This window comes from Plectropomus leopardus, chromosome 6 (assembly GCF_008729295.1).
Source record: "Plectropomus leopardus isolate mb chromosome 6, YSFRI_Pleo_2.0, whole genome shotgun sequence".
In the NCBI taxonomy this organism is placed as follows: domain Eukaryota; kingdom Metazoa; phylum Chordata; class Actinopteri; order Perciformes; family Serranidae; genus Plectropomus; species Plectropomus leopardus.
This window is the reverse complement of record NC_056468.1, coordinates 27,651,296-27,673,021: the sequence shown is the minus strand read 5'-3', so window position 1 is coordinate 27,673,021 and position 21,726 is coordinate 27,651,296. Positions and strand designations below refer to the sequence as shown.

The following is a 21,726-nucleotide window of genomic DNA, read 5'->3' as shown; positions in this document are numbered from 1 at the left end:
TATATATATAATGTAAAGTAATAAAGTAAGAATATTTAAGCCCTGTGATAACTCATTATGGTTGTTTTTATTCATTATTCTGAAAACAAAGACAACCTATGTGTCATTTTAATATATATATATATATTCACCTACCAAAAATAGTAACTGAAGTATGTACACACACACACACACACACACACACACACACACACACACACACACACAATCCATTAATAACTACTAAAAATTTCATCTAATAGTAGTACATAATCCTCTGTGTGTGTGTGTGTGTGTGTGTGTGTGTGTGTGTGTGTGTGTTTATTTACCTTTAACCCACAAAAATCCAAGCAACACATATACATTTTTAAATAAATTTATTACAAAATCTTAAATAAACTGAACACTTTAAAATAAGTTAATTACATTATTACAATAAATAGTGACATTTGTTCTCACTCATTCTTCCAAGGACAATTAAGTGATACTTGACCCTGTTTAACATAAATAGACAGTTTAGTTTTTGCTATGCGTGTTGAATGATCTCAAACTTAATTGTCCTTACTTTATGAACATCAAATGTCAAAGAAAGGGAAAAAAAATACAGTATCTTGAATTCTGTGTAGATCATGTCCACAGCTATGGGTTTTACAGTATGATGAAATGTTATGATATATTTATAAATAGTGAAAATGGCAGATGAGTTGTAGGAGGTCACACTGATATCTCAGACAGTGCAGATTTTATTAGTGGAGCTGATTTTTTACACCTGAAAAAAAAATCAGAATTAGAAATGATTCTCTCATTCTTGGTCACAAATCAAGCCATTTTTAAACAAGACTCTTAATTTTCATACACAGTAAAATGGCCTAAATCTAACTGTAAGTATGCCAGTGCTACCAATCTAAAAAGTATTTATTTTATCATTTAAAAGGGGTACACAACCACAAGGCTGGAAAAAAAAACACAGAATTTGTTACTGTTTGATTCTATGAAGAAATCCCAAATTAATGTGCCTTGACTTGATGAGTGATCTCTTGAACATTTTTGATTGATTCCACAGGGAGTTCATTTGGCAGAGAGAAATATGTAATAATAATATGTCCAGAGCACAGAGGATTTAATTTAAAAAAAGCAAATCTAAGCATCTAAGCTCTATATCGCACTACATTTTTGAATCAGGTCTGGGGGAAATTGTTGACTAATGTCAAAGGTGTTTCAGAATTCCCATAAAAGTTATATTGCCGCTGATAAATGCCCCTAATTCCTTCATACAAGTACATCACTGTGTGGAGGAAACCTGCAGATACTCACCTCTTACAAGCAAAGCAGTAAATGATGACGACCAGGACGATGATGAGCATGACTACCCCAAAACTGATGCCAATCACTTTCTCCAACTCAGGGAGGCTGCGAGTTTGTGCATTGACGAACAGGCAGCGGCGCCCGCTGAACGAGGACGTGCAGCTGCAGATCACACAGACAAATATGTGAGTGCATTCCAAAGCTGAACACGAATCAACATGTGCATGTGGATAAGAAGCACTGATCATCACTTAGACATATTCAGGTTACTGAGGCTTAAAAAATGTGTGTGTGAGATAACACTTCTTACATGCAAGAAGGCTCGTCGGTGTCTTGAGGGTACATGCACTCTCCACCGTTTTCACAGTAGTTTGCATGTTCACTTCTACATGGTCGGTGGGATCGCAGAACCCGAGGTTTCTCCATAGTGCCTGCAGGGAGAGGCAGAGAGAGTTTCATGGTCAAGTATGGGGGTCCATTTGTGCCAAATTAGAAACAAATAGACACACCAAGTGCTCCAGGATTTTAATGCTGTGTAACGTTTCGGCCCCCTCCCCTTGACATTTCAAGGCCCTTTCATGCTAATCCATTAACAATGGGTCCCATTAAGGTGGGACTCATTGTGCTGTCATTTACTTATCATTTAATGGATTAATTAATCAATTGATTTTTGAGTGGCAAAACTGGGCACCCATAGAGACAAGTGTTCTCCACAGTTTTCTTTTAATTTTTGCACAAGAGAAAATATTGAGTGCACAATTTAAACGTGTTAAAACATTTTCAGAACATTGGGTCAAGATGAGCTCAAGCTTGCAGCAGGTGGGACCCAAACTGCTGTCAGTTATTCAACGTATGATGGATTAATAAATCGATTGTTGAATGGCACTATTGGGCCCCCATATAGACCTGTGTTCCCCACATAGATTTCTACATATTTGCACAAGATGAATCCTAAATCCTGACTACCAAAGTTATATTTCTGAATCCTTTCAGAAATGTGGGTCTCTGTAAACACTAAATCAGTGCTGAAACACAAAAATCAGACTGCTTACTGTTGTTGAGCTGTGTAGTCAGAGGTGAGGTCGACAGAGCGGAAGTTGCTGTGGTCTGGAGGTTGTCAGTCAGAATCGCTGATTGTCCTGCTGAGGTCAGAAGAAGCAGCAGGAGGGCTGGAAACATGGAAATTACATAAACTATGGATTTATACAAATAGATTTTACTGTGAGGTTATTTGTTTTTTTGCTGGGTCTTTGTGCTGCAAAACTACTGTGTAGTTGAGATGTTGTTTTACTTTACAAATGCTGTAATTCCTTTACTTATCAAACATGCACTAGTGCAATCAAAAATCCATTTTCTACTTTTAAGGGGCTACATTACCAAAACACATTTTAATAATATTGTTTGTAATCAAAGAATATTAAGGTACTTTTGAAATAATAACAAACTAGAAACTCCCCTAATGTTACTTTAATTTGAAACCACAAAATAAAACTCACCGTTCTCCAGGTATGTCTGTCTTTGTGCAAACATCTTGTCTTCTGTCGGCGTGATGTCTTCTCAGCTCAGCTCCTTCTGTGTGCTCAACAGCAAGTTGCAGCTGAGTTTATATGTGCTGAGCTCCCAACCGCTGAAAATGCCAATGAATGAACCGAATATTTTTTTTTTTTTTGTCAAATGAGAAGCATTTCCTTCCAAAAACCCATTTGCATCACTTCCTTTGTGTGCCCTGACTCTTTGCATGCAGAGGCAAAGTCTGATGATGGTGGTGCGGTCACGTGATTGCCCTGAGGCTCCTTAATTGTGGTTTCTCCTTAGGAAGACTCTGAACCCACGCAGTCTTTTGACAGATTGATAGTTTCACTCAAATGCATTTTTTGTAGTTTTGAACGGTTGCTTCATTTGTGTTGTGTAAGCCTTGATTTTTTTTCAGAGGGGTTGTTAGAGAAGGAACATTTTTACAGGATTTTTTTGTGTGTGGAAGTTGGAATTTTTCAGTGTAGAGAAGAGGAAGAAGCCTCCAGTCATTATTCGCCAATCTCTACTCTTATTTTACCTCAGGACCGCTCTCTAAGGCACCCTTTTTAAAAGAGTTTGTGAGCCTTTATCAATGGCTAATAAACCATTTACTCATGTTCCATAGATCAGTCACACATCATTTAAAAGAATAACTTTTGGTTTGACACTTGCTTTAACTTTTTTACCTGCTTTTAATATCCTGTTCTCTCCTAATGTTTACTATCTTAAATGCCGCACACACAAATGTTGCACAGAGAAGGAAGATGTCTCTACGGTTGATATCTCCAGCACTCTGCGACTCACAACAAAACAATCTGGATTGATAAATAGCACCACATGTAAGAGGGATAAAAAATTTTTTTGATTTTGGGGTGAGCTGTTCTTTTAAATAATAAAATGAACTCCCATTTTTCATTTTTAGAGCGACGTGTTAAGTGACACATAATCAGGTAAATATGAATCAAATCATCTTTGTAAATTACAATAGATCAGAACAATCTGCTGAACATACGGCAGACAATCTAGCCATTGGTAAAGGCTCACTAAATGCATTATAGGGTCTCTAATTTGAGAGCTGGCTGAAAGGACAAAGCTTCAAAGCTGTTTCATGACTATTATATACATCGTCATGACTAATATATAAATCATTACATACCACAAAGCTTATAAATCCTTTAGAAAGGGTGCCTCACTAGAGAGTGGTACCACATCTCCTTAAAGACAATAAGATAATCGTTTTCACTTTTCATTTGCTGATTTTAACATGTGATATTAATAAGGCTTTTCACAGGAAGAACTGTAAGAGAAACTGAAGAAGAAACTGGCAGTTTGTGGATTCAATACCTCATGACCACAACGTCCACTGTTTGATTCTAGCCGGGGACCTTTGGTGCATGTCATAACCCTCTCTCTTGACTTTCCATTTGAGGCAAAAAGCCAAAAAAAGGCATCTGTAAATTAGAAAAAGAAGACTGAGAGATTGTCGCACTGGCACAGCATTGTTTTTCATTTAATATTCCTTTTCCAGTGAATCTGGAATGTTCAAAAATGAACCAAAACAACTTCAGTAGAAAAAATATTAATCTAAACTCTTAAAAAGTGAATAAATAAATCATTTTAAATAAATAAATGAACAAAGTCAAAATATAAACAAAGATCAAGTAAGTTTCCCAGCAGGCATGGAGTCTTGAGCTCATGGATGTTTAAATAAAAGTGTGTTTGATGTTTGGTAAAGCATGTGTAAATGAACTGTGTGTGTGTGTGTGTGTGTGTGTGTGTGTGTGTGTGTGTGTGTGTGTGTGTATACAGTACGTATGCATACACTGTTTGTACTGTTTATCATTCAATAAAAGGAATGTGTGTGTTTAATGCATCAGTGCGTTTCTGGCAGCGGTCACAGTGTTCTTCATCAGCATGGCAACTGTCATCGGACCCACGCCTCCGGGAACAGGTGTGATGAAACCTGCTTTCTCCTTCACTCCTACAACAAGTCAAACAAATTGATATGGAGTTAAATGACACTGTTTGCACTCAATGATCCAGAGTTGAGATTGACGGTTGTAACTTTTTTTAACCTAATGTTTCTGTGGAATATTACAAACAGTTAACTGATCCCATTTCCCAGGAATCCTAATTTTATGCGTCACCTGAAACCTGTCAAGTGTGCGTCAGTCAAATTAGCACTCCTGTGCTGAGAGTGGATGTTTTCACAGGCACAAAACAAATGATCAGCCATAGTTTGACATACTACAGCAGCTGTGTGCAATGAAACAGCTGTTAGAGTTTCCGAATCTTATTAGTGTTTTTCTGTGCCCTGTACGAACGAAGTTTAAAATAACCTGCCTTTTTTAATGTTGTTAGAAATGTTGTCACATTTGCAGCTTTATTCTCCACAATATTCCTTTCTGAAGAATGCTACTGAACTTTTTTGATTTTTTTTAACCCAGTTCAGCCACCACAAGAAATTGTTGGCATTGCAAAATTCTGCAAACCACGAAAGAGATACAGATCAATAAGGAGATGCAATATATACTGGCTGACTTTGTCATCAGGAGGCAGAGGAAACTGTCAATGGCATGTCACTTACGTGAGAGGCCTACAAAATAGTGTTTGTCATGTAAAAACAACAATTTGGTTTTTCTGTGCCCTCTACGAACAAAGTTTAAAATAACCTGCCTTTTTTAATGTTGTGTTAGAAATGTTGTCACATTTGCAGCTTTATTCTCCACAATATTCCTTTCTGAAGAAATGCTACTGAACTTTTTTGATTTTTTTACCCTCAAAGTCCACGTCACCAATGAGCCGGAGTTTCCCCGTGTTCGGATCCTTGATGCGGTTAATGCCGACGTCAATGACTGCTGCGCCCTCTTTCACCATATCTGCTGTGATCAGCTTGGGAACACCTATACGCAGAAACCAAGGGGGGGTTACAGTTAGAACAGGCTAACGTTAATTAGCTGTAATTTCAACTGCGTCATTAAGTTGGAGTGAGCTCATTGCAACAGCGCTGCAACCTTCACATCACGCCTCCCGACAAAAATGAGCTGCTCCGCTCCAACTGGTCCCTCATTCAGCCCCGATCTCTCACACCTTTTTCTAAAATTTATTTCCTGTTCTTAAAACACCTCCGTTCAGGATTCTTGGTTTCTTTGTGCAATCTAGGAAACCCGCTCATGTTTTCACTAGTTTTGAGCTGAACCACTGTCGTCAACGATGTGTCACCAATGGAAAGTGTTGCGCAATACACAACAGAAGTCCTCTCTTTTCACACACAAATATTACTAATGTTTTCACGTTTCACAGTTCAGGTCAAGGAAAACGCGCTATTTTTTGTTTCCAGCTGGGAACCAACTTTTCAGGTTACAAGACAATTTATTTTGGTTGAAATGCTCCAAATGGTTCAAAATTAGGTGTGCTAACCTGAAAGGAACTGCTCCCATTTTGGTGGAAAAGGGGTGTCTGTGTGCTGTGAACATTACTGTTGGAGATCTACTTAGAACCCAGTTCAGCCACCACAAGAAACTGTTGGCATTGCACAATTCTGCAAACCACGAAAGAGATACAGATCAATAAGGAGACGCAATATATACTGGCTGACTTTTCATCAGGAGGCAGAGGAAACTGTCCATGGCATGTTACTTACGTGAGAAGCCTACAAAATTGCAAACCATTGTTTAAGACAAGAAAAACAAACATTGCGATTTATCAATCATTGGCTGTGTTCCCTGCGGCTTTTTAGGCATCAAGCATGTTTTTTGGGGTTTTTTTGCGATCTGAGGTTCTTTTTCCAGACAAGGTTTTTTTTAGGGATCTGTTGTTCTGTTTCAAGTTCCGTTTTAAGCATGAAAAGACATTTTTTGACTAAATCTAACCACAAGGTTGTTGAAACGTGATGTTTGCGTTATACAGTAACATGGAAACACAACCAATTCATGGTTTGCAGGGATGTTCAGTGTTAACATTTTTTCTGGTGCTCAGGATGTGAAGCAAGGTTTTAGTCAGATTAAACACAAATTAACTTAATATGCACCTTGTAAACAAAGTATAATTTGAAATAATTTTAATCTTAAAACTAGATTTTGATACAGGGCCTTTTTTCAAGACAGGACTTACCTCCTGGCCATCATCATGTCCGTTTACATTGAGCTTTAGTGCTTACTCCCAAAGTTACAAGTAATCAAATCACCAAAAACTGAGAAATCAGCCAACCAGGGGACTTATGAGATTGTTGAATATTGCTTATTTTTTCAGCATATTTGTTTCCAAACACTTATTTCAAACCTGCATCACTCTGCTGTTGGACCAACCTCAAAAACTATGTCAGCACTTTGGTCGGTTGAAGGCATCTGCAGCCTGTAAGACGTTACTGCTCCAACCACCACACCAACGTAAAGATCCGTACCAGGACAGAGATAAAAGTTTGTCTTTTTTATTTTGCTTATCATCTCCCTTTGTGGACAGATTACCACTTCACCTTGGACATAAAAGTCAACAGAGCAAATAAAACGATACCTCAGATGACTGTCGAGAAAGGAAATAATTACACGTTGCATATTTTGATAGCCACTCTACTTTGTAGTTTGCTGCCAGAAAACTGTCAGTCTTCAGCTATAACTATGTAACAGTAAGATAAGTCTGAGTCTAACAATTAAGGACCAGTTTTAGAAAACACTCATATACACCCCACAGACATCAGAGTTCATTGACACGCCAACTAAACTTCACCGTATAATTTCCAACTAACTGCAATTACAACAATTAAATTCCCAACTCACATTTGATTTTTCAGCAACATTTAAACCTGATGACACAGAAACAGTTTTTGACACTTCAACACTGAATGGACAGAGTTCACTGAATCATACAGTAAACGCACTTTCTTATCAGTCGAACCTCATAGTTAGATGAAAAGAAAACCAGCACGTTTCCATGAAAAGAAAACAAGGTGCCCCTCCCAGAGAACTGCTTTTAGTCATCAGGATACATCCTTTCTATTACTAAGGAGTACAACATGGCACCCCCTCAGGCACACACAGTTACCTAGAGATCTTTCAACAGATACTCCGGCCCTGCACTGATTGATCGTCTCACATTCCAGCTGCCACAAATCACTGTTGCTCAGATGAGCTCTAATCTGCGTAACAGGCAAATATACTGAAACTTCAGCGTTGAATATATTGTTTTCACTTCAAGGTCTGGTGAGCACTTTCACAATTTCACCTCCAGGTTGCATTACCAGGAAACATAATTCCCTCCATGGCAATTCAAGCATAATGAAACAGTATCTGACACTCGATTTACCCTTTGAAACCTGAGCAAATCGGCTTGATTATTTTCAAAAACATGGGAAGAGAGTGATGAGCAACTTAACAAAAAAATTACCCAAAAATTCACTGAAAAAGCATAGAAAAAAAGAAAGGTAACAAACAGAAGATATTTCATTCTTTTTTTATACCATAATTTTAAATATATAATCTTTAAAAATGTAAATATTTCGGACATTTTTCCCTCCTTTTTTTTCAAGCACATCTAATAATCCCTCCCGCATCTAATTTTCGAATAATTTCCTTATCACCATTTTTGTTTTTTTTTGTTTTTTTTGTTTGCATGACATTTCTTGCCATGTTGCTCAGTTTGGGGTTTTTTCTGTGTTTTTGAAAGAAATCGAACAAATTTTCTTGGGTTTCAGGGGTTTAAATGCTAGTAAAAGGTATCTGACTGCGGCACAAGAATGATTCGAATTGACATTGATCCAGATGTTGAAGGGTTAAGAAGTGTACACTTCTTAATGGCTAAAACCATGTCAATAACATCATAAAAAGTAGAATCACTTGTGTCAAATGTTTTCATTTGCAATGCAAAATTGTAATTAATGTAATACTGCGTGTAAAAATACAGTCTTTTAAGGGAAAACAATGATGACAACTAAAACGTTAATCAAGTTATTACTCATACTGCAGTTAATTTTGTATTCTGTGGTTAATCTTTGACCTGATGTTGTTACTGAAGTTGTCCCTACAATACAACGGGCAATTATAATCAGCATTGCTGGATTTTCTATGAGGCACAGGCTGCCACACTGTAACCTCATGTGGAAATGATATTCATTTGTTTTTGCAAAAATCAAAAGGCAAATTATTATTATTCAAAAATTATTTATAGTACTGTCACTGATTCCATGCAAATTGGGATTGAAATTACCACATTTTAACAGAAAATAGCCAATTACTACTTTGATGTGGAGAAAATTGCAAGACATTTAGAAATTAAAGGTATAGCGTGTAAAAACTAGTGGTATCTAGCGGTGAGATTGCAGATTGTAACCAACTGAATCCCTCTCCGTGTGCCGAGTGTGCAGGAGAACTATGGTGGCTGACACGAAAAACGTGAATGGATCAGGCTGGAGACGGTGTTTGGTTTGTCTGTTCTTCTGGGCCACTATAGAAAAATGGCACATTCTGTGAAAGAGAACCCACTCAATATGCAGATATATAAACCTTTTTTTTTACCTTTGCTATTTTACTATAACACATTCATGACATGAACAGCTCATTCTGAGGTGACAGAAACACAATTTTTCCAATTGCGAATAAAAACAAATTAAAATATAGCTATAAATATTATAGACCATTCTGACAATATATTCACCTAAATCCTACATGCTGGACCTTTAAGTAGCAAGTTAACTAATACTAAAAAAAAAAGGTTAGTTGCAGCCTGAAAGCTGACTCATATGTTGTGAAACCCTACTGCATTATTAAAAAACTTCAAAGACCTTTCTCAGTATCAGATTAGTCACTTTGGTTATCAGCTCTTAAACTGTAAATTAATAGACAGACATATGTCTTAAAGGTGTGGGGGGTGTAATTACCTGCAGCTGCGATGATGATGTCAGCCAGGCTGGTTAGCTCCTTCAGCTGATCCCTCGGTGTACATCTGTGGGCAATGGTCACTGTGGCATCACCTGAGAGGAAACAGATTTCTGCAATGATCACTGTGTTTAAAGCAATGAAAAGTTAAATACTACTCACTATTGAAGCAACAGTCCCTATGAAAACTGCAGACAGTGACTAACAATGGCATGTTTGTTCTCCTAAGGTGTGCCTAAAATAAAGACCCCCCCTGCAAACGTTGAGAAAAATATTGTGCTTTAGAACCATTAATCTTCAGGGGAAGGGCAGGGGCACGATATCACAGTGTGGACCATCACATATATACCGCAAGTTCATCAATACTTTCTAAACCTCACAGGCTCCGGTTTCTAAAATCGCTGACTTTTTTTAAAATCATCAGCTGCTATTTTTATTTACTGTCATTCATTTGGCGTACAAGGAGCAAGTAGTCCTTCATTTAAAATGCAGAAACAAAATCAAGAATAGGTCATATTTAAACTTTTAACAACCTGTTAGAATATTTTGAGCGAAAACCTAAAACATCTTTTACAGCAACATTTACAACATGATTTACAACTGCATTACTTGATCTGTCAGTTTTCACAGTTATGGAAAAAAGGATAATAATGAATAATTACTTCATTGATACAGCAGTTTTCAAAACTATCATTAAAAGTTCTTCACACTCAAGGACAAGAGAAAGCAGGAAAACAATCAAATACAAATTCACAATCAGTAAATAAAAATAATACATAAAATAGATAAAAAAAATCCAAGAAAAATGGATAAAAAAAAAACATGAAAGAACAGACATCATATAAACAGATAAATTAATCAAATCTAATTTTGACCCAATCTCCTTTCCTTCAAAGTTTTTATTGGTTTAAATTTATTATCCAACCGACTCAACTCAAGAGGTATGACTGACTGATCACACAGCACATTCACTTCACATAAAATAGTCAGAAAAGCATGCCACTAAAAAAAAGTGAGTTTTTACAAGCCTGGAAAAGTAGAAGCAACCAGCTTTTGCTCAGGAGATGTTTCATGAATTTCTTAGTGCTGGAAGAGGTTCGAACGCACCTCCATCATATAGAGTTTCTGAGAAGAATATCTCTAAATCACAGCACAAAATCTAAACTATCTGCATGCCTCTGTAAAAAATTAGATATAGTGTCTGTACACACATGTTAAATATATCAATTCTGGTCGCCTGTTTATTATTTTCTTGTTCATCATATTAGTCTTTAGTCTTACATTTTCTTTAAACTCATCAGAGCAGTGGTTCATTCTCCTGAGCACTACGTGCTAGTGATGGGGTAATGAGCATCATTGCACAACGAGGGAAAGCAACATGACGAAAGTTATCCTAGTCTTTATCTGAAATGTGTGAGGAAATCCTGCATTGTTACAACTGAACTGTGACCAGAGGACAGGTGTGCAGCGGGACACAGAGGATCACACAGGGAGGGCTTTTTGGAAGATTAGAATGAAAGGGAAGGAGAGGCAAGTCACAGCACATCAAACATCCAGGCCGCATACCTTTTGGGACATTTGTGTGTGTGTGTGTGTGTGTGTGTGTGTGTGTGTGTGTCTGGAGAAAGAGAGCAAAGAGAACAGACCCCGAAATGAAAATGAACTCTTTATAAACTTTATAAAAATGTGATCCAAAATTTTCCCCAATATATTGTAGTTTAGGAGAATGTATTTGCCCCCATTATGGTTAAACAGTTGGCATGGTAACCTTGCCATTGTGTGTTGGTGTACTCAGTTAGCCTTGTCTTTTGAGGAATGGTGGAAAGTAACACATCAAGTTTCCAAGGTGCACAAAATTCTTCTTCAGTGACACAATCTGATATAATATGCATGTAAGGATTAAAATCATACGGGACATGGGGCTTTGTGAAGAATCAAAGTTCAACATCTTCAAGATGTATTTCATCATGTTTCATTGTGTTCTGTTCCCTTCTGTTGTTAAGGATTTAAATGAGGGGCAATGCCACATTAGGACAATGTTTAAGAAATTTAAAAATACAACATATCCTCAATGGTATCCTCAGTCCTCTAAATTATCAGCAATTTCCTTACGTTCACTGGTCTGTGTTACACTTAAGAGATTGAGGTGGGGAGGCTGAGCAGGCAAGGCATTGGTTTTCATGGTGTGTCTGTCTCTTCTTTATTCTCTGCCCAAACATGCTTTGTAATATAAAGAGCCGTTCTTGAATTTGCTTGTTATAATCTTGATCAGATGTATCAGAAGCATTAAATACCCAAGCTGATTGAGAACATGACAGAGTGGGTCCAGATCCTACACTTTCACGAGCACACTAAGCCTCTACGTGACAAACAGGGACACTGCAGCCATGTTTCAGTCATGTCTAATGTTCTGTGAGCACAGGTTACTTTTTGGTGAACCACTTCATGAAATATTAATCAACTCTCGAACACCCACCCCTCAAATATCTGCGCTTACTGTGTTATATATTGTTGGTTTGATCCCTACAAAAACAAATTTATGCTAAGCAAACAAGCCGCTGACTATAGCCTGATATTTAACACAGAACAACAATAATTTCCCAAAATGTTAAACATTTGCTTCAAAGCATTCTTTTTAACAGCTCTGACAGTTACGACAACTTAAACAATACTCAGACAGCTCAAAACAATAGTAATTGCACAGAATAATACACATTGTGTTTGCATGCAGCTGCCATTCTGCTGACCTGTAATGCTACAATACTTCGACAGGTCAAGCATATCATGTTGCATCAGCCAAATGGCAAAGTCCATGCAATGCATTTCCAAATCCCCTCCCTTCTTCCTGCATCCTTATAAGGACAGTTGATCCGTTTGCGAAAAGTCTCGCCCTGTTCCTACACTTCCTGCACAGTCCCTGGGTTTGTCCTCCTGGAACTTCTCCGACAGGACGTGCATCATTTATTGTTTGAAAGGTGAGGAGTCATTAAAGCCTTTATTTCCTGATGACAAAAGCATCAAATATCTAGCAGGGAAAGCCAATATGGTGCAATATCATTTACATACAAAGAGCAGCAATCAAATTATATAACTCTGCTGACTCACCTGCACAGACACAGATAAACATGCATACATGCACACACAAAGATACACACTTACCCCCGGGGCGTTCATGCTTGCGATCAGTGTGCAGCAGCATTGCGATGGGCATTCCAACATTTTTGGAGCGACCAGCGACCAGCACGTTCTTTCCCACAGTCTCAATACCTGCAGACACACATTTTTCAGGAGAAAATATTCTTAATAATGAATGCTTCATTGCTGCTTGGCTGAGATAAAGGAGAACATGAGCATGCATAGAGCAAAATGATTTGATAAACAAAAAAATGCTGAAAATGAACAATGAACTTGGTCCCCGAAATATCAAGAGCCTGAAGCGGTATTCCACCATTGACTGATCACACAGGCATGTGGAGGGAAGCTACTGTACCGGCTGCACCACAGCCTGGCACCACAATGTCGCGCCTGTGACAATTACTACATCAATTGTCAGCCGACACTAAAGTCATTAAAGTAATTGATAGAGGGAGGATTGCTATGTAGACATTAGATATTTCAGTTTTCAAGTAAAGTTTTTATGAAATACAATTATGTTAAGATTCTTTAAAACTTGCAATGATATGTATAATTTATGTGGATTTTGCTCATTTACATAACTCAGTTATTTATGTTTTGTATGAAGTCTTTGCGTTCTTTATGTGTGTTACATCTCAGTTTCCCAAATCAATATGGTGGCCAAAAAAACATAATTTAAACAATGTACTGCTGTAGAAGGGGTCAGCCACCAAACGTATTTAAAGCACTTGAAAGAAATCTCACCTAAAAAAAAAATCAATATCAGTTTATGCATTTTCTATATCTGGAATATTTTCATCCCTTTACCTTTCTGTCAGACAGCACTTTTCAATGGTAACTGAAGCTGTCATATTGCTCTCTTGAAAGCCAGAATCCACTGAGAAAAACAGTCATTTAACATCACTGAACTGAGTAACTGCTGGTGTATTGCTGCCTCAGTCAGTCACTTAGTTTGTGTTATTGTGTGACTTTGGTGTTTTAAAGGGTGATTCACCAAAGTCACACAATAACAAACTAACTTTCAGTGATCCCAACTTTTTCTTTATGGCTACTTGATTTTCTAATTTTCATCCTGATAGAGCATGGTCATTGGGAAAGCTGAGATGTAACATTGCCTTTGTTCACATAATAAATAAATACATAAAGAAGTGACTAAAGAAGTAAATATATGAATAAAATCATTGTAGACAGGGCATCGGTGGCTCAGTGGATAGAGCAGGCACCCCATATACAGAATCTGGGTCCTCGCCGCAGCGGTTGTGGGTTTCATCTCTGGCCTCGGCCCTCCCCCCTCTCTCCCCCTTTCACACTCTGTCCAATCCATTAAAGGCCAAAAAAGCCCAAAAAATATCTTTAAAAATATATATAAATAAAAATAAAAAATCATTGTAGAAGCTAAAATTTCTTTGCAAGTTTCATAGACTATGATTTTATGTTTGCACAAACTATCTCAACCTGACAGTCATCACTATCTCTACTCCTAGAAAGTATGTCCATGCAACGCAAACCCTGAGATAGACAAAAAAAAACATTCACCCATTCTCAACACATTCCCAAAGAGACAACAGAAAGCATCTCAAGCAGCTTCTACACTGTCTGGTATGGGAATTGCAAAACCTCTCTGATAGCTGAGAGATAGGTGATCATGACCACCATAAACACTTGATCCAAAAAGCCTCCAGCATTGTCAAGGTCAAGGGCTCTCACAGACTCCTTGACCTTGCTTTTTGGCTCTCTAAACTTTCACTAACAGACTATGAAAAAAAAGTTTCTTCTCAGCAACAACAATCATCTGAACTGAAACCGGCTTGTTCTTTTTCAGAACAATATGACTTATTTGAAGTTATTGCCACTTCATTCAAGAGGGTTTCCTTCATATTGCAGACACATTTTTAATCATGTTGAGGAATAAAAAGTGTGGCTCTGTGCAGAGAGTGACTGTAATACGTTTGGTGGTAGGTTTTAAGATTTGTTATATCAGATGAGGAGTTTCACACAGCAGAGCTTGACTTTTCTGACAAAAATATTTTTAAGATGGAAATTACCTAAAATGTCTGTGCCAATTAAGACAAAAAAACATCAAATTCAAAACTATGTTGTCATTTAACAGCCTTTTTAAGGATATTTTAAAACTTTTTAAGGACCTGCAGACACCCTATACTGGAAATTTTGATCAATATATTTTGTAACTCATTCTACACAAGTAAATCTTAAGTGGTTATCGATAGTGCACAGACACTAGTATGTTAAAAAGAGCACCAACATTACATTTTCATACTGATTTGCATTTAGCCCAAGCTCTTAATTGCCAGAATATGTTCATTCTTGCTTGGTTCAGTGCATAGACTTTCCAAAATAGGGTTCATTGCATTTAGAGCTAAGTGCAGAGGGGAAAAATGACTGTGAGGCGCCATCTAGCAGAAAACACATGAAATGGTAGTAGCCTGATCCTTTTGCCTTGAGTTTTGACTTTAAAAATGTTGATTGGAGATCAATTATGTGCTGAGGTTTGATAAGCAGAACGTTAACACAGTATGAGTTGCTGAGCCAAATTACTCTAACAGAACTGACAATGCAGCCAGCACTTCTGGTGTAAAGTAATTTACTGTGAAAATTAGGTAATATCAAGATTGATCAAAATTAAATAATGCCACAAAGTAATGATAAAAACAGAAGTAACAGGTTGCACTAATAATATAATAATGATAAGGAATAAATTCCTTCATTTCAAATGAATACATCTTCAATACCGCACACAGGATTATTAACAGACACCATAATAAACTAGAGCACCACGTCAGCATTAAAACTTGAGTTAAAGCTGAGGATGTTTTTGTCGTTTACCTGCTCTTTTGATGATCTCCCAAACAGCTGCAGGTGTGGCAGGCACCATGGATCTCTGGTCCAGGCAAAGCTTACCGATATTCACAATATGGAAGCCATCCACATCCTTCTCTGGAGCAATGGCATTACATACTGCTCGCTCATTGATGTGCTCTAAAGAGGAGAGAGAGAGTAGGACAGATACTCAGTGATATTACATATTATAAAGTGCAGAACATACAGGCTAATTGTTAACCACTACACCATGCACTTTAACTGTAACTTTTCATAATGTTAGGAAAGAACTATCAATGCTGTCACTGCAAACTGTACTGCACAGACCAGCCCACTTGTTTAATTTTGTTGTCAGTGAGGGAAACTCATGTGCAGCTGTGTTTACCGGGAAGTGGCAGCTGCACCAACAGGCCGCTGACCCTCCAGTCACGGTTCATCTTGTCAATCAGCTCCAGCAACTCCTCCTGGGAGACCGAGCTCGGCCGCACAACTGTGTCACTGGAAATACCTGGAGAGCACATACACATCACACACTGCATGCTGTCACGTGCACGTTCGTTGGCAGATGTTTGACATTACATTACTTTTGCTTATGAAAAACATGTTTATCCATGTGTATCAATATGTTCATGCATGTCTAAAAATATATGTAATGCATTAGGGAGATCTGCGTTGTGTTTGTTGATATGCATGATAGACAATATGTGTTCAGGAATGCATGCCGTGCTCATACCCAGGATGCTGGCTGCCCGGGTCTTGTTCTTGACATAGGTACGACTGGCTGGGTCGTCCCCTACTAAGACAACTCCTAGGTGGGGTCTCATGTTGCCCTGAGCTACCAGCTCCTCCACATCACGCTGGATTTCTCTGTGGAGCTGACGGGCCAACTCGGTCCCCGAAATCACCACAGCAGCGTGCCTGGTAAGGTAAAAGGTGAAGATATAAATGAATGCACATATGCAGCACACATAACATCAAAGGTTGCAAAATAGACATAAAACCATACCAGCTTATTTTTTTCCGTTCTTTTTCTGTTATCTGTTTTTGTTTGTATGTATGTGGCCACAACCCATAAGGGAAGTGGGGAGGGTGGATGTTGGGAGGGTTAGTGGAATTTTTTTTTGAGTTTTCTTTTTCCCTAATGCAGATGCTCTAGCATAACCCATAGTTGTTGCATTACTATGTAATGTCTGCAAAAAAGGATTAAAAAATTTGGAAAACCCAAAAAACTGCTGAAGTTGATTGATAGAGTCATTTTGAAGAAAAAAATGCCCTAAAATCTTTGGTTGGTCGCAAAAAAAAAAAAAAACCCCAACTAAACAAGGAACTCAAAAATGTCAACCTGGAGATTTGCAATTAGTGCTATTGGCGCCACCATGAGGTTAAAATTTGATTTCATATTTTTTTATCATGAACTGGATTTTGAATTACATTTTCACAGACGATCATGTTCTCCTCAGTTGGAATTGTTTTCACTTTTGTGTTCCAAATTTTTTATCATGCTCCATCATTAGGTTTTCATTTTAAATTTGACTGAAACACTGGTTTCTGACTTAATACTTGAAAAACAAATGCTGTTCCCATCAGTTGTACCTGTAAACATTTATGATTTTAAATATTATTTTGTAGATTCTAATTAAGGGACTGTTCGTAATTAATGAGTAAGGGTGCAAAAGTTGTTGTATTTTTAAATTTATTTTAGACCTTCTGAGCCCTAAAACCTGTTTGACAAGCATGTTCTCTTTAAAAACACCAAAATTACACAATTAATCATTCCCAGTGACTGTAAATTGGAAATTATTGTCATATTTTTCACATTTCAGACGCTCTTTGAACACATCTCCCTTTGTACTTTGATCACTGCATTGGCTTCAATTCCCTCATTTGGTGTGAGTATTTTTTTTTTTTTTTTTTAAAAAAAGAAAAGAAAGATGGTTATTTTTAATGGTGAGTGGGTCACTCAAGAGGCTCAAGGGAAAATATCTGGAGCTTCTGAGACTGTTAAAAAAAAATTTTTTTTAAAAAATAAAGAAAAACACAGTGACGTCACACCCGAGCAACCCCTCCCCCTACATCAAGTAGAGTACTGTCCCTAAGCTAGCAGCACTTCAGAGGCGTAACACACCTGCCGATATAAACAAAATGTTTGTATTATTGGAGGTTTTTTAAGTACTATTCTAGTCCTAAAAGCCATACATTTCAGTTAGTAACGTTACTGAGACTATATTTGATTTATATGAAGTAAAAATGTGTGAAAATGACACCGGTGCACCTCGAGCAGCAGCAGCTAACACTGTAGGAATGCAGTGTCATGAAACGTTAAGCTAACTAACGTTCAACCGGAGAAACTGCGGTGAGTTATATAATACTAACACGTTTGTTGAAAGCATTGTCGGTTTAATCAGACTTGTAATTGCCCCCTTGTGTAAAGGTATGCCCGTTAAACCGGCCCTCTCTACCGTGAACGGTGAAAGCGGCTGTCAATCACCATCCTCCGACACGTGACGGCGCACACGCCTTCACCGGTGCTGAACCGGAGCTCATCCCTCCGCAAAGTAACACCGTACATTAAAAGAAAGAAGAAAAAAACGGCTGTGTTTTAAACGTAGTGCCGTTTACCTGGTCGCCGACTGGTGGAGATGTCTCCTCTGACTGTCGCATTTTCTGTGCACCCGCAGTTTGGCCCGGCAGCAGTGATGGTGTAACGTTAACGGGCTACAAATCCTGAAGGAGGAGCGTAGCGGTGAAACAGAGGCCGCCATGTTTGTGTGTGTGTCGTAGAACGCTTGTACGTCGTGCGTGTGCGTGCGTGCGCGCGCGCGCGAGGGGGAGACGGGGGGCAGGGCAGCCTGCAGACACCACACAGCTGATGAATGATAAGCTGCATAAACACACTGAGAGCATACTGAACATACTGAACATACTGTAGCTCCTGATGACAACGAGAGAACGTGTTCGTAGCTGATTTTACATCATCCGTTATGGAAAATGAATTCAATAGAATAAAATCATGAAAAATAACTGCAGTGAACACAGCCAATGCAGAAAAAGAAAGCTACATTGAGTGAATTCAGGTAATGCGGGATTCTTTTTGGTATAAGCCTCAGACTTATAAAAACATTAAAAAAAAACTTTTATGCCATTTAGGCCTTTAGGCCGTGTTATCTTGTTATCAAATGTGAATACACAAGTTTTTAGAAGCCACACGCCATCAAATACTCCATGACCCCCTCTCTCACTCAGGCTATGGTGGGACAGCTTGTTTGGTAAAGTGGGACAGTCATTTTTACATTAAAAAACAGGCATCTTAGCCTCTAAATGCAAACATTTCAAAACAGGAAACAACCAAGTATTTCAATGGAGACGGACAAGCTATTCATTAAAAATGTTTACCTGAAAATTAGCACTGCTTAGCCCTGTTTTCTATATCTCCTCAGGTGATAAATGTACCATTTAGTGTTGCAAAGAAAGGACTATGACACTGTCAAAAAGCATTTCCTTGGTGGAGCATCCAAATGTGGAATGATCACTGAACGAGTTGGATTTTGTCATCATGCAGATCTACAAAAAAAACCTCCAGAAGTTTAATTTTGCTTTCTCGCTGAATTAAAAAGGGAGATCCATACTTCTCTCATGTCTGTATTGTTGCGATTTATCTTAGCTCAACGTTAGCACAGGGAGACTAAAGGGTGAGCTAGCCAAAAACAACAAAATCCACCAAAAAGCATCTCTAAAATTCATAAATTAAACTCAGGAAGTCACTGAGCCCTGCCAAGAAATAGTTCAGCACATAACTCCTCGTAAAACCACAAATTGTAATTTTTTTTCACAGTATTTGGCAGTTTAAACAAAGAAGATACAGTGTGTTAATTAAGTATATACTGTATATGACAAACTTTGTCGATACTTTTTGCTTTGATCATCATATTTCATGGCCTGCATGATAAAATGTGTGTATACTGTAGTACATTATATGAATTGTATGTATAAAAGAGCAACTTGTAGTTTCAAAAAAATGAATTTAACCCCCTTTTACACAATAAGACATGTTTGACAAATGATACAGTAGATTAAGTGACAACCACAAATGAAAAGCAGTCAGTGTCACAGCGCCATCCTGTTTTGCCACAAGATGGCAGCAAGGATTTGGTGCATTAACTGAACTGTGTTTGGTCCATTTTAAATGCTTGAAATTTCAGAAAGGTGAAAATGAGCATCAGGTGTCCACTCAGTATTTAATGTAAAAATCTCATGTATGTGAAATATCTTAGTGGATATTGATTGAATACATGAAGGACAAGGATTACGGCCTGAAGCTTTTGGTCTAACAGGCACATTGTAACAAAGCACATGACATAACTTTATCAGTATTTAATCAAGACCACAATCTTCCTAAAAACAAGTGTTAGTTGTCTAAACATAACAAAAAAGGAAGTACTGTTGTCAGTGTTTGAGGATTTCCCTTGAAAAACAAGGCATAGACTCATACAAATGTATTCCCTCTGAATCATCACTTATGATCTGGAGTGTGAGGCGGTGTATGTATCTATAGCCACTCTGCCCTCTGCCTGTATTTCCTTATTTTCTCTTTTCTTTTCCTTTTTTCTGTGTTTAGGACGCTTTTAGTAGTGCATCTCAACAGTGCTCAGGTGACGCCAGGGCTCTATATAAAGGTGGCAAAAGGTGCTTAACTGTAAGCAGCAGGCATCCAAGAGAGACATTGAGGCAAATGCAAAACGAGAGTGATTTTGAAGTTGGCTCTTACTTTCACTTTTACTGGTAGGTTTGTTTATAAAAGTTAGCATCAAACCTGTGCAGTATACCTCTAATGTGTTCAAAGCTTGGGCAGAAGACAGGATGGTTTGCAGCACAGATGCAGAAGAAAAATCACATGTAAAATTCATGTTTTCAATGTAAAACTTTCACAACCAGTTCTCCTACAGGAATATGTGGTTTTTGGACATTTTATATGTGAAATAACATTTTATATAAATGTCTGAAAACTGCATATGCCCACATATTACAGTAAGAATTCACCATGTATGAAATATTGTTTTACATGATACCCACATTTATTTTACATGTGATTTCAGTTACTTCACGCAATATATTACATTTTTTCCGATGTTTTGTTTATGATTTTCATAGTTTCTTCTTGAATTCATGCTGCTCATGGTCTGGCACCCTTTTTTAAGTCCTGAGTGCTGTGCTGAGTGGTGTCACATTCAATAAGAAGAAAATAAGAAAATACAGACAGTACTCTGCAGAAATATACACCGTAACACACTTCTAGTGGTCTGTATGAGTTTATAGTTTTTTAGAAAATCCCATATAGTTTTCTTTTAAGTTACCTCAAATAAAACATACAAAAAAACTTCATATGTGATATATACTCTCTAAATATAGCTGGTGGTGTGAGCTCACAAACTAACATGAACCATCTATCTTTACAGTCACCAGTGTAGGCGAGATATGTACAGAGACTATGGTAACTGTTCAAATAACAACTTAGCACTTGCACTGTACTGTGGGTTATGTAATTGGATTCTAACATATTGGTGTCAAAAGGTTCAGGAGAAAAAAAGAGATGGGAAAATTCATAAAGAGTGGCATTAAGGAAAGAAAAAGAAAATATAACTGAAATGAATTATAAATAGCTGATAAAAATCTAAAGCACAGATTGAAAAAGTATTCACATGAAGCCCGGAACAAAAACAGCACCTGTTCAAACATGCAGGTATCACATAATTGTGAATGATGACGTAAAAGCAATTCTTGATTTTGCAAAGCCATAAAGATTATAGAACACAGGACACATGAAGAAAAGAGATTTGTTTGAGTGGTGGGAGTGTATTCAGAAAATGTTGTAAACACCGCACCCAACCAGGCCTGCCCAGACACAGGACTAATACAGAATGTACTCATTATCCTGTGTGACAAAAGCTAAGCTGCAGGATACTTAATTAATGGCTTTTACATACTGTTTGCAAATACATAGATAAATTATGTAACACCTACAGCTTTCATTTGATTTGGACTGAAAACATATGCATGCAATCTGCCACAGAACAATAATATTCTGATA

General features: G+C 37.7%; 2 protein-coding genes across 2 annotated transcripts; both read right to left on the bottom strand.

The window, feature by feature from the left end:
- Positions 1–452: 452 nt before the first annotated feature.
- On the bottom strand, positions 453–2,888 carry epgn (epithelial mitogen homolog (mouse)). Its single transcript, XM_042488471.1, has 5 exons — positions 2,781–2,888; positions 2,337–2,453; positions 1,595–1,715; positions 1,294–1,446; positions 453–748 (listed from the first exon to the last, which is right to left on the bottom strand). The coding sequence occupies exons 1-5, from the start codon at positions 2,812–2,814 to the stop codon at positions 694–696; spliced, it is 480 nt and encodes a 159-aa protein (XP_042344405.1). The 5' UTR covers positions 2,815–2,888; the 3' UTR covers positions 453–693.
- A 1,294-nt stretch (positions 2,889–4,182) lies between these two features.
- LOC121944373 (probable bifunctional methylenetetrahydrofolate dehydrogenase/cyclohydrolase 2) lies at positions 4,183–18,528 on the bottom strand. The gene is made up of 8 exons (XM_042488144.1): positions 18,261–18,528; positions 16,375–16,559; positions 16,027–16,149; positions 15,648–15,800; positions 12,828–12,935; positions 9,671–9,763; positions 5,577–5,702; positions 4,183–4,780 (listed from the first exon to the last, which is right to left on the bottom strand). Exons 1-8 carry the CDS (start codon positions 18,401–18,403, stop codon positions 4,665–4,667), a joined length of 1,047 nt encoding a protein of 348 aa, XP_042344078.1. The 5' UTR covers positions 18,404–18,528; the 3' UTR covers positions 4,183–4,664.
- Between the last annotated feature and the right edge of the window lie 3,198 nt (positions 18,529–21,726).